This window comes from Delphinapterus leucas, chromosome 20, assembly GCF_059928025.1.
Source record: "Delphinapterus leucas isolate spDelLeu-1000000601 "Yukka" chromosome 20, BTC_Dleu_Yukka2, whole genome shotgun sequence".
Lineage (NCBI taxonomy): Eukaryota > Metazoa > Chordata > Mammalia > Artiodactyla > Monodontidae > Delphinapterus > Delphinapterus leucas.
The window spans coordinates 41717758-41731690 of NC_143148.1; the positions used below are offsets into that span (position 1 = coordinate 41717758).

General features: G+C 40.2%; 1 protein-coding gene across 3 annotated transcripts in view; it reads left to right on the top strand.

The window, feature by feature from the left end:
• Positions 1–13933, top strand: part of CBFB (core-binding factor subunit beta) — a 59676-nt gene that overhangs the window by 24749 nt on the left and 20994 nt on the right. For 2 of the 3 annotated variants that reach the window (XM_089903196.1, XM_022583518.3), the window contains 2 exons: positions 8497–8613; positions 9089–13757. In XM_089903196.1, the coding sequence (XP_089759322.1) occupies positions 8497–8613; positions 9089–10234 (1263 nt within the window). In that variant the 3' untranslated portion in view covers positions 10235–13757. Of the gene's footprint in view, positions 1–8496; positions 8614–9088; positions 13758–13933 lie in introns of those variants that run through there. The other variant, XM_022583519.2, reaches the window with a different exon arrangement.

A 13933-nucleotide genomic window follows, 5' to 3' on the forward strand; every position in this document is an offset into this window, starting at 1 on the left:
TTGTTTAATATAGATTATCGATTCAACATTAAACAACAAGATGTTGAGCATCTAGGTTATTTGTAACCTTTTGCCATTATTAAAAAACCCTTAAGAGTGAACAGCCTTGTAATCAAATACTCTGTGTACATCTTTGATTAAATTTTAGGATACGTTCATAGGCATGACATTGCTGGGTCAAAGGAAATTTCACACTTTAAAAAACTTCTTTATTTTTATATTGGAGCATAGTTGATTAACAATGTTGTGTTAGTTTCAGGTGTACAGCAAAGTGATTCAGTTTTACATATACGTGTATCTATTCTTTTTCAAATTCTTTTCCCGTTTAGGTTATTACAGAATATTGAGCAGAGTTCCCTGTGCTATACACTAGGTCCTTGCTGGTTATCTGTAGTAGATATAGTAGTGTGTACATGTCAATCCCAAACTCCCAATCTATCCCTCCCCACCACGCTTCTCCCCTGGTAACCATAAGTTTGTTCTCTAAAGCTGTGAGTCTGTGAGTCTGTTTTGCAAATAAGTTCATTTGTATCACTTTTTTTTTAGATTCTGCATATATAAGTGATATCATATGATATTTGTCTTTCTCTGTCTGACTTCACTTAGTATGATAATCTCCAGGTCCATCCATGTTGCTGCAAATGGCATTATTTCATTCTTTTCAATGGCTGAGTAATATTACATTGTATATATTGTACCACGTCTTCTTTATCCATTCATCCGTTGATGGACCTTTAGGTTGTTTCCATGTCTTGGCTATTGTAAACAGTGCTACAATGAACATTGGGGTACATGTATCCTTTTGAACCCTGTTTTTCTCCGGATATATGTCCAGGAGTGGGATTGCTGGATCATATGGTAGCTCTGTTTTTAGTTTTTTAAGGAACCTCCATACTGTTCTCCACAGTGCCTGTACCAATGTACCCTTTTCTCCACACCCTCTCCAGCATTTATTGTTTGTAGACACTTTTTAATGATGGCCATTCTGACTGGTGTGAGGCGATATCTGATTGTAATTTTGATTTGCATTTCTCTAATAATAAGCAATTTTGAGCATCTTTTCATGTGTCTCTTGGCCATCTGTATGTCTTCTTTGGAGAAATGTCTATTTAGGTCTTCTGCCCATTTTTTTATTGGGTTGTTTGTTGTTTTTGATATCGAGCCCCACGAGCTGTTTGTAAGAGGAAAATTCACACTGTTGCCAAAAAATGCCTTCCCGGAATTGTTAGCCAGTTCACGCTCCCTCTGACAATGTGGTAGAACCTGATATCTCTTCTCATACACATTATTAAGATTTTTAATTTAAAAATTTTTTTTAAAAATATTTATGTATGTACGTTACGCCGGGTCTTAGTTGCGGCACATGGGAGCTTCGTCGCGGCATGCGGACGCTTAGTTGCCACAAGCACGCAGGATCTAGTTTCCTGACCAGGGATCAAACCTGGGCCCCCTGCATTGGGAGCGCAGAGTCTTACCCAGTCAACCACCAGGGAAGTTCCTAATTTAAAAAATTTTTACCTTTAGTTTAGAAATAGTTACCTTGTTTTATTTTAATACTTTAGCCATTTTATTTTTTTTCAAACTTTTTTTTTTAATGGTAGTCAGTTTTCCCATCTCCACTGGTTAAGTAAAATACCCTTTTACCATTGATTTGAAATGTTACCCTTTTCATTTATTAAGTACTTGTATATGTGGTTTTGTTTTTTAATTTTTTTGTTTATTCCATCAAGTTGTTTCTGGCTGCCACAGCACTACTGCATATGTACTGCTTGCATTGTCACAGGTCTTAATAGCTGAAAGAGCAGAAAAATATTTTCTTTTATTCTCTTGGATAGTCTGATTCTTTTGTATGAGTTATAGACTTACTTTGTAAATTCCAGAAAACGTTATTTTGAGATTTTACTGGAATTTCCTTAAAATAAGGATTACTTTGGGCTAAATTGGCATTTGTAGTCTTACCATTAGAGAACATAACATCTCACTAGTTTTTCAAGTCTCTTTCTGTGTTTCAAAAATTAGGTATTTTCTTCTTATAGAGCCTACCTGTTTCGTATTAAATTTATTCTTAGTAGATACTTTTAATGCTATTTTTTAAAATATAAATTTATTTATTTATTAATTTTTGGCTGCGTTGGGTCTTCTTGCTGCGTGCAGTTTTTCTCTAGTTGCGGCAAGCAGGGGCTACTCTTCATTACGATGTGCAGGCTTCTCATCGTGGTGGCTTCTCTTGTTGCGGAGCACGGGCTCTAGGTGCGCGGGCTTCAGTAGCTGTGGCACACAGGCCCAGTAGTTGTGGCTTGCGGGCTCTAGAGCATAGGCTCAGTAGTTGTGGCGCACAGGCTTAGTTGCTCCGCGGCATGTGGGATCTTCCTGGACCAGGGCTCGAACCCGTGTCCCCTGCATTAGCAGGCGGATTCTTAACCACTGCGCCACCAGGGAAATCCCAATGCTATTTTAAAATAAGGTTTGTTTTTTTAATTTTTCATTTTATTTTCTAAGTAGTTACTGTTGTAATACAGGAAAGTTGTTGGTTTTTTTTTTTTTTATATAACCAGCCACTTTATTGAACTCATTAATTCACTTGGTTTTTCAGTTGAATATTTTAGATTTTTCAGGTAGATAATCTTCAGATATTATATCCTGGTCATGTTTATATGCAACTTTGTTAGAACTGTGGTCTTTAAAAAGAGGTTGCAAAGCTGCTGGATCCAGCTCCTTACAATTTTATTACTGTCAATGGAACATTCCATTAACCTTAGGAGTTAAGTGAGTCCTACTTAAATATAATGGGTGAATTCAGTTTTAATTCTTACAGTTCTTTTTGTATGCATTCCGCTCTTATTAAAGAGTTTAACTGGTGTTGGAATCTTTTTTGGGGTGGTGGGATACAATTTTTTAAAAAATCATCATGTATTCCCCTCTGCCCTTATGATAATACCACGTACAAAATGACAGGTAATATACATCTGTTGAGTAGGTGAATCCTTTCAAATTGAAATTATAGGAAAGCTACAAGAAAAACATTTCTAAATTCCAGGTGTATTTCTGTTCTTCTATTAATCATTATTCAGGTTTGTCCTGAGGGCCTAAGGGGTACTGATCATTTCCTCTACTGTTTTCCCTAATATCTAAGTTTATTGGCTAGAGTCACAATTATTTGAGCTCTGATAGTTTACTATAAGGAAATGAAATATTCTTTCCAATTGAAATGGGTTTTTTGAGGGTGAGGTATCTGCTTCTTGCTTTTATCAATAGCTTTGACACTTGGTTTCTGTGTATCTTGATGTTATGGCTCAGTACCAGTGTGCATGGGAGTCTTTGCAAATTTACAATTATTCTGTTTTAATTATCTTGAAATTATCTTCTTCAGAGCCACTCACTAAAGGGAACTCTTTCTGCTATCCCTTTGTACGCTCAATTTCTATTCTCAGTCCAGCTACCTAGGAGCTAGAAACACTGAACATCCATTATAGTATTGTAGAAGAAAGGGCAATTGAAAATGCCACTGTTTATTCCAAATTTATATCCTCTCAGAATAAGAGACTCCAGACTCAGAGATAGAACTATTTTGTACAGGTTGATAAATAGGAAACTAACTAAGTTCTCTCTTATCCTTCCTCTGGCACATTTCAAAACCCAGGGTAACTAATGTTTAGCTGCTTAAGCAGTTTGGTCCCTTTACTAAATGAAGGGTATTTATCATCTCTCAAGCTTGGTGATACAAAGACCTTGGTGTCTATGAGGGGAAAGGGAAGAATTGCATTTTTACTGTCATAGTTGAATCCTTTTCCCCTTGTACACCCTTTTGAGAATTTGGTGAAAGCATTGGACTTGCTTAGAAAAATGCACATGGACACGAACATACATTTTTACACAGAATTTTGGGAGGTTTCTGGTCTTCTTGAAACTTATCCATAAACCCAAACTCATGTGGGTTTTCTGAACTCCAGACTAAGAACTCCTGCCTTATATAAGAACATTGCTAAAAGTTATGAGTGACCTAAGATACTGTAACGTAATACTTCAAAATCTTATGCAGCCAACAAAGGGGAAACTTTTACTTGGGGGCCTTTAACTTAACCTTTAGCCACTAGGCTCTTTGCATGTTTTCCTGTTTCTTCACTGGCAGTTCATAGGCTGCTCTGCTGGATTATTCTCTTCTGAGAGAATACATCTGAAAGTTGAATTTCCTTAGGGTTCTTCATGGGTCCCCCTCTTTTCTCCTTCTACTTACTGCTTGAGTAATCTCTTCCTTTCCCCTGGATTTAAATAAATACCACTGTGTTGTTGATGGCTGCCAGGTTTGTATCATCAGCCCATACCTCTTCACAGAGTGCTAGAATCCTATATGCAACTGCCTGCTCAAAAATCTCCATATACATATCTTGTAGATGTCACCTATGTAACAGATAAAACTTATTGCAAATATTTTTTATAATAGCTCTATTGAGATAAAATTCATAGACCATAAAATTCATCCTTCACTAAATTAACTAAAAATCCAGGGATTTTTAGTATATTCACAGAATTGTGCAGCTGTCACCACTCTGTCATTCCAAAACATTTTCATCACCCTAAAAAGAAATCCTGTACTTATTAACAGTCACTCCTCATTCCCCCCTCCCCCCAGCCCCTGGGAACCACTGATATCCTTTCTGTCTCTATATTTACCTATTCTGGATGTTTCATATAAATGGAATCATAAAGTATGTGGCCTTTTTCTGGTTTCTTTCACTTAGCATAATGTTTTCAAGATTCATCCATGTTGTAGCGTGTATCACTACTTTATTCCTTTTTATGGCTGAATGGTATCCCATTATATGGATAATGCCACAGTTGGTGCGTACATGTTTTTGCTGAAGCTCTGCTGCTACAGTGATGTGGAATTTAAAGCTACAAATGTGAAAGAAAAGTGATTGTGTAATTTGGATTGAAATAACATCACAAATGCTGATACTTAGAGATTGAGCTGATTAAAAAATTGTGCAATACTTTTACCTTATTTCCAAAAGAACACAAAATGTAAGGCTGCAGTCACTTTTAACTTTCTGTGAAGTCTTAAACACATCCTCTAATATTTTACTTTTGGAAAGATAAGCAAGCTGTTTTGTTATTTTTGTGTGTGATTAGCTGAATATTACCCATTTTAAAGGCTTTATAGAATTCATTTTATATAAAACATTTAATTGTTCTAGGACAGTGGGTTTAAACCCTAGGTCATATTCTAATACATTTTCTTTTCACAGTATGAAATAAACCATCATTATTTTCAGTGAAAAATGTCTGAATGTTTAAATGACATTATTAAATTACATTACAAAATGCCAAAGTAAGAGAGTTTTTCTTTGTACTTCAAGGTTTGGTATTCATGAATGTACGAAAGTGCCAAGCGTTTACTTTGAAGGTCTACACATAAAACTGTATTTATTTAAATGTGAACAATCTAAGTAAATCACAGGATCATCTAAATATTTTAAATTACAGTTCCAGGCACTAGCCTTGATTATGAATGGTAGCCATTTTCTGAACCCATTTAGGAATTTTCCAAAGCAGATCAGTGGTTTTCTTAGTCATGAGAAAACTTTTATAAAGAAGTGATAAATCAGCTGTTTACGAGCTTGGTAATTTCGTAAGGAAAATATTTTTTGACTATGGAAGGTAATATGAATAAGCTAGATTATGGAATCTTTGAATCTAAAAGATGTAAGTCATTGATGAAGAATATAGAATCTGATCATGAAGTTGACCTTTCTCTGCTATTAGATGAGGATTATCTCTTTGTTTAGTGTGAGAATTTAAAATAATGAGGTAGATAGATAAGTGAGATGCTGTGCTCCTGATTGTGTAGCACCCACTCCTCTGTTGGAAAGAGTAAGTGGGAATCTTGATTAGTAGATGTGGTAAGTCAAGTTATATTAATAGGCAATTCAGAGGGTTATTTTAGGTTTAGTGAGGTATCGAATATGAGGTCGTCACAGTTACTTGTTCAACTTAGGTGCATACCAGTGGAGTTTTAAATTCACAGTGTGGAAAGGAATGAGCACTTATCAGAACAGAAGGAAATGTGTGGTTAAACGGTTTCAGCTATAACTGTAGACTGTTTCCCTTGGTCCAAATGGGAGGAGAAATGGAACCTTATGTTTTTGGCTTTTTTTCCAATATCAGTAGAAATTGATTCAGCATGGTTTATTGGGACCCTTAACAGGAAAAACAGTTGTGTTTACTAGTGGAGGGGAATGGCTTAAATATGCACTGAGAAGGCATAAGTCCTCTAGGTTTTTTTTTGTTTGTTTTTTGTTTTTGGTACGCGGGCCTCTCACTGTCGTGGCCTCTCCTGTTGCGGAGCACAGGCTCTGGACGCGCAGGCTTAGCGGCCATGGCTCACGGGCCCAGCCGCTCTGCGGCGTGTGGGATCTTCCCGGACCGGGGCACGAACCCGTGTCCCCTGCATTGGCAGGCGGACTCTCAACCACTGCTCCACCAAGGAAGCCCAGTCCTCTAGGTTTTATTTTACAGGTGTCTCAGTAGTCATTTTTGTTGCATATTTTTAATTACTGACATAATTAATAATTTAATAAGTTATTTTTATTAAACCTCTGTAAAACAAGAATGCCTCATGATTTTTTTTTGTTGAAGAAACTGCTGAATTGAGTAAAGAAAAAGTTGATGCTTCCAGCTTTTTCCTCAAAATGAGAAACTGCCTTACTGAGTATATAATTATAGGTAATAAATAATGCTAATTTTAGCTCACAAAAGCACTGAGATTATCCGAAGAAAATATATTTGATGTAAGCAGATGAAGAACCTTATTTATAAAGATATATTGGATAACTTGGAATTTTGAAAACTCATTGAAGTCCTGCATCCTCTGCATTTAAAAGATCTTGTTAAGGCAGTAAATGATAAAAAAAAAAATCTATGCTGATTTTTATTCAGAAGCCTGTGTTAAATGAGGTAGAGAAGACCTAAAATAACAATGTTGGGGTTTTTTTTTTTTGAAGTACTTATTAGAATAAAATGTTGTTATGATGAGGGAGATTGTAAGAACTAACAAATTTCTCTTTTCTTCTCTTTTATATTTTCTTACTATATCACAGTAAAATACTCACCTCAAGATGATAGCATTAGCACCTTTCCTTTCTTGATGGATCCTTAATTGCTCTTGAGAACAAATATATTTACAGGCAATATGAAAATTAATTTGGTGATCAAAAATGAAAGTGATTTAAATTTGGAAATCATACCTAAAGTGACTTTTGCTCGAGGGTTATATACTTGAAACAGAAGAACTCTCTTATGTTTAGTATGCATAAATAAATGTTGTATCAGTTAAGGTTCTTTGGCTAAAAGTGGTAGAAATCAACTCTGGCTAACTTAAGTAAAAAAAGAAAAAGAAAGAAAAACAGCATTACTTACCAGGAATCTATGATGTAGCTTATAAAATGGAAAGGAAATATGAAGAACCTGACCTTGGGTGGCTCCAGGTATCCAAACAGGGAGAAACAGTGCGTGCTCTTTTCAGGGGCTAGTCAATTCCAGTTGATTTACATCTTTATGTCTTCCTACTCAAGATTCAAAAATTAAAGCGAAGTACCTGATTGTCCTAGCTTCCGCTGCAAAAGAAACAATGTCACTTCAAGTATCACCTTACTACAGTTTTTACAAAATCTGTAAAACTTCCTTTTAAAAATAATCTGGGGCTTTCCTGATGGCGCAGTGGTTGAGAGTCCGCCTGCCGATGCAGGGGACGCGGGTTTGTGCCCCGGTCCGGAAAGATCCCACACGCCGCGGAGCGGCTGGGCCCGTGAGCCATGGCCGCTGAGCCTGCGCGTCCGGAGCCTGTGCTCCGCAACGGGAGAGGCCACGACAGTGAGAGGCCCACGTACTACAAAAAAAAAGTAAAAATAAAAAAATAATAATCTGGAGGGACTTCCCCAGTGATGCATTGGATAAGAATCCTCCTGCCAGTGTAGGGGACACGGGTTCGAGCCCTGGTCCAGGGAGATCCCACATGCCGCGGAGCAACTAAGCTCGTGCACCACAACTACTGAGCCTGTGCTCTAGAGCCCGCAGCCACAACTACTGAGCCCGCGTGCCACAACTACTAGAGCCCGCGTGCCACAACTACTAAAGCCCACACACCTAGAGCCTGTGCTCAACAACAAGAGAAGCCACCACAACGAGAAGCCCAACTGGACAAAGCCCACACGCAGCAACGAAGACCCAACACAGCCAAAAATGAAAATAAAATTAAATCTTTAAAAAAATAAATAATCTGGAAAAATTGTGACTAGAAATAAAATCCTGGTAAACCAGATTAACTTAATTTATAGAATATGGTCAGAGGCTGTGCTTTGTATACTTTCCTACAATTCTTAATTTTATAATTTATTTTTTTCCCCCCCAAAAAAACAGTTTTCATAAGTAAGTTTATCCTTTGTTTTTTATGTGTCTGATGGCTTATCATTGGTTTTCATCCTTCTCTCTGTGTCTTAGGTATATTTGAAGGCTCCTATGATTCTGAATGGAGTCTGTGTTATCTGGAAAGGTTGGATTGATCTCCAGAGACTGGATGGTATGGGCTGCCTGGAGTTTGATGAGGAGCGAGCCCAGGTAGGGTGACTTCAGGCTTTACTGACTGTGGTCCCTTTATTTACCCCTAATCTTGCCTTTGTCTGGAGATCTATTTTACCCAGTCTTTAAGAGTAAGTATACAGTGCTGCCCTGGGAGCCTCAGCTGGTCCCGGCCTTGCAGCTTGCGGGGGAGGCTGCCCGGAGGAGGCGGCGACAGTGGTGGCGGTGGTGTGTCCCTGGGCCCCTGGACCGCAGCTTCTTTACTGCCAAGCCTATCCGTCTGTTCATCCATCCGTGGGGGTCCACAATGGCCACCTTCAGCCGCCAGGAATTTTTCCAGCAGCTCCTACAGGGCTGTCTCCTGCCTACTGCCCAGCAGGGCCTTGACCAGATCTGGCTGCTCCTTGCCATCTGCCTCGCCTGCCGCCTCCTCGGGAGGCTTGGGTTGCCATCCTACCTGAAGCATGCAAGCACCGTGGCAGGTGGGTTCTTCAGCCTCTACCACTTCTTCCAGCTGCACATGGTTTGGGTCATGCTGCTCTGCCTTCTGTGCTACCTCGTGCTGTTCCTCTGCCGACGTTCCTCCCATCGTGGCGTCTTCCTCTCCGTCACCATCTTCATCTACCTACTTATGGGTGAGATGCACATGGTGGACACTGTGACATGGCACAAGATGCGAGGGGCCCAGATGATTGTGGCCATGAAGGCAGTGTCTCTGGGCTTCGATCTGGACCGGGGCGAGGTGGGTGTGGTGCCCTCGCCCGTGGAGTTCATGGGCTACCTCTACTTTGTGGGCACCATCGTCTTTGGGCCCTGGATATCCTTCCACAGCTACCTACAGGCTGTCCAAGGCCTCCCGCTGAGCCGCCAGTGGCTGCAGAAGGTGGCCCAGAGCCTGGTGCTGGCCCTGCTGTGCCTTGTGCTGTCCACCTGTGTGGGCCCCTACCTCTTCCCCTACTTCATTCCCCTTGATGGTGACCACCTCCTTCACAAGTGGCTGCGAGCCTACGAGAGTGCTGTCTCCTTCCACTTCAGCAACTATTTTGTGGGCTTTCTATCTGAGGCCACAGCCACATTGGCGGGGGCTGGCTTCACCGAGGAGAAGGGTCACCTGGAATGGGACCTGACGGTCTCTAAGCCACTGAATGTGGAGCTGCCCCGGTCCATGGTGGAAGTTGTCACAAGCTGGAACCTGCCCATGTCTTGTTGGCTAAATAACTATGTTTTCAAGAATGCTCTCCACCTCGGGACCTTTTCAGCCGTGCTGGTCACCTATGCAACCAGTGCCCTCCTGCACGGCTTTAGCTTCCACCTGGCTGCGGTGCTGCTGTCCCTGGCATTTATCACTTATGTGGAGCACATCCTCCGAAAGCGCCTGGCTCGGATCCTCAGTGCCTGTGTCTTGTCGAAAAGGTGCCCACCAGACTGTTCACACCAGCATCGTTTGGGCTTGGGGGTGCGAGCCTTAAATCTGCTCTTTGGGGCCCTGGCCATCTTCCACCTGACCTACCTGGGCTCCCTGTTTGACGTTGATGTGGACGATACCACAGAGGAGCAGGGCTACAGCATGGCATACACTGTCCACAAGTGGTCAGAGCTCAGCTGGGCCAGTCACTGGGTCACTTTTGGATGCTGGATCTTCTACCATCTCATAGGCTGAGGCACGTCTGTGGACCCTCACAGCTCCCTCAAGAACCCTCCCCTGGGTGCCAGCTCTGATGGGGGATGAGGGAAGGCCCTTTCTCTAATTTTTTTTTTTTTTCCTGCGGTACGCGGGCCTCTCACTGTTGTGGCCTCTCCCATTGCGGAGCACAGGCTCCAGACGCGCAGGCTCAGCAGCCATGGCTCATGGGCCCAGCCGCTCCGCGGCATGTGGGATCTTCCCGGACCGGGGCACGAACCCGTTTCCCCTGCATCGGTAGGCGGACTCTCAACCAGTGCGCCACCAGGGAAGCCCTAATTTTTGACCCTCTTTTTTGACCCTCTCTCCATTCTTGACCCCCCCGCCCAGTACACACACACACACACTCTCTTCCATCCATGGGCCTCCCCGCCTTCCTTGTCTCTTTTTATATACAGTTTGTTGTTATCAACTACAGCTAGGAAGTATTTTTTAAAAAGAGTAAGTATAGAAAGTCTCATGTTCTCATAATATTGATGAATTCTGAAGAGATTGAGACCCAAATATTGGTCCTGGTTTGGGGAAGGTTTTTCCTTCAGTGGTTCTAAATTGCACTGGATTACCACTATATGCTTAGTGGGGCACTTCAAAGTGTAGTAGATGGTTCTGTTTAATATTTGTTCTGGATCCATAGCACATTATGGCGGGGGGGGGCCAGTTTAAAATAAAATGTAGGAGCAGCACTTTTGAAATGGCTGAGTGAGGAGCTTGGCAGATTCTCTCTCCAAAAAGCAGTGATTAAACTTAACAAAATTGTAAACAAACAAACAAAAACCCATTTAAGGTCTCTGGAAATTAACCAAAGGATATATATTGAGAGGCATTTATTCAAACAAAGCTAGTGAATTTCAGTAAGAACAGTGAGAGTCTGGCATTTTTGTCGGGAGCTGCTCCCATCTCCCTTAGCTCTGTGGTTCCTCAAGTCCTACCCTGGGCAGGGTAGAGCCATGAGGACTGGCAGCTCTGCTGTCCTCTCAGAGGGAGCTGACTTTATTTAGAATAGCACTTGGAAAAATACATATCCAGGGCTGTTATTGAAAACAATAGCAGTCTCTGTGGCAAACAATTGGAGAAAACTAATGTTTCAGGAAGCAACAAAATGGCAGACTAGCCAGAAATTTATCAGGGAAATCTAGGGAAAGAGATAGCTAAAGTAAGCCTTATTGAGATCACACTTAACCTCTCATGGTCCAAAAGGCTATGTACATGTGCAAGGCTACACCTATTCAAGAGAGGACAGAGAGAGCCATTGAAAGCTGCTAGTCCCTGGCTGAATACAGGGTAGACTGATAAACTACCTGCACTTTGAAAGTAAGCCACACACAGATCCCATGGCAAAGGATTAGAAGCCTTCTGACTCAAGGTGTTTAAGCAAAACCTCTGACCAATCATTGGCTGACCACTAGGTTATGCTGACCCAGGGGCAACCCCCTAGAAAGCAAGGCTTAAAAAGAAAAAAAACTAAGCAGTGACATCAGAGGCTGCACACTGCTGGGGAAACAGACTCCACACAACTAGGCAAGTCACTAAGTAGACAAACAGAAAACAGCAACAACAGGCTGGAGGCAGGGGTCAGAATTCAGAGTTGCTACAGTATATTATCTAAAATATCCAGTTTTTAACAGGAAATTATAAGACATGCAAATAAGCACAAAAGTGTGACTGATACTCAGGGGAAAAAGCAGGCAGTAGATACTCTGCCTCAAATGATGGTTCGTAGTGACAAAAGACTTAAAAGCAATTCTTTTTCAGTGTGTTCAAAGAGCTAAAGGAAAATTTCTTCCTTTAAAGAATTGAAGGACAGTTATGACAGTGACTCATGAAAGACAGAATATTAATAAAGAGATCTAAATTTTTAAAAAGAATCAAGTAGAAATTCTAGAATTGAAAAGTACAATAACTGAAATGAAAAATTCACAGACTCAACAGATTTAAGCTGGCAGAAGAATTAGTGAACTTGAACATAGATTAATAGAGATTATCCAGTCTCAAGAACAGAAAGAACAAAGAAAAATGAACAGTATCAGAGATTGTAGGACACCAGCACACAGACCAACATATATGTAATGAAAGTCCCAGGCGATAAGGAGAGAAAGAAAGGGGCAGAAAATATGTTTTAAGAAATAATGGCTGAAAACTTCTAAATTTGATGAAAAATATTCATCTCCATGTCCAAGAAGTTTAACGAACTCCAAGTAGGGTAAGCAGAAAGAAATCCACAACTAGGTGCATCATAGCCAAACTGTTGAAAAACAAAGAGAATCTTAAAAGCAGCAAGAAATAGGCCTCATTACATACAAGGGAGCCACAATAAGATTAAGAGCTGACTTGTCTTTTGAAATTATGGAGGCCAGAAGATAGTGTGATGACATATTCAAAATGCTGAAAGAACATGTCAGAGTATCTGATTATTAGCGGGTGTTAATTTTTTCAGTTGTTTAATATTAATCCTCTTAATAAAGTTAAAATAATGGCAAGAATAAAAAGGAGCTCTCTTTTTGTTATTTCTGTTATTCCCATTTTGCTCACCATATATGGAAATGTAGGAATTTTCTTCTTAAGAGATCAAAAAATTAAACCTTCCTAGTAAAAAATTCAGGTTCAAAGTTAAAATTCTTAAGAAAGAATCTCTGCTACCTTGATTTCCACAGGGATAAGGAATACCTAATTCCTTCAGAAAAATAGTAAATAATTGGCAGTTTAGAAGGCTGTTTCTGTAAGAAGTGATACAGCAGATTGAATTTATGTAAGGGTGAATTTCAGATTGAGTTGACTTCTAAAACTGAAATATTTTATTAAAGTGATAGGTAAAAATTTAAAGTTTAGCCCACAGTATTTTCCATACTGAAAATTTCCCTGCTTTGTTGCCCTGGTCCACAAATAGGGCTTTATCACTTACTTATCAAAGTAAGTACTTTGATAAGTACCATATGTTGTCATAGTAAACTAATATAATAATAGGTCTTACATAATATAAAAATTTTAAAGCAGGGGATACCAACCGTTCAGTCAACAGTCAGCACTTCTCTGGAGCTTTCCCCATCCCCCAGTCTTCTGGAAGATAGTAAATGTAAAGAGGCAATGAAGTATAGAAGTTAGGAGTAGGCGCTTCATGGTCATGTAATTGTGATTCCTGGCCCCACCACTTACCAGCTATTGTGGACGGCATGTTTGTGTTCCCCCAAAATTCATATTTTGAACCCCCAACTTCCAATATGACTGTATTTGGAGATAGGACCTTTATGGGGTCTGTTAAGGTTAAATGAGTCCTAAGAGTGGGGCCCTGATATGATAGGATTAGTGTCCTGATAAGACATGCACAAGGGAGCTAAGCTTGCTCAATCTCTCTCTCTGCCATGTGAGAACAAAACTCTCCAATAGATGCTCAGGTACCTGGTAGGCTAAGAGATAAACAGAGGATAGTCACAATTACATTTTTAAAAATTAAATTGTATAAGTATTTCAACTGAAATATTTTCACAGGTATTGTCTTTTTGCCTTTGTTCAGAGTACCTTTGACAAACGTTGGCAAGGATGCGGAACAACAGTTGGTGTGGTGTTTGATTACATAAAGTTGACACAACATTTGGCAATAAATACTAAAACTGCACATGTGTATACCTATGATCCAGCAGTTCTGTCCTGAGGCATGGTATGCAATGGGAATGAATACATATA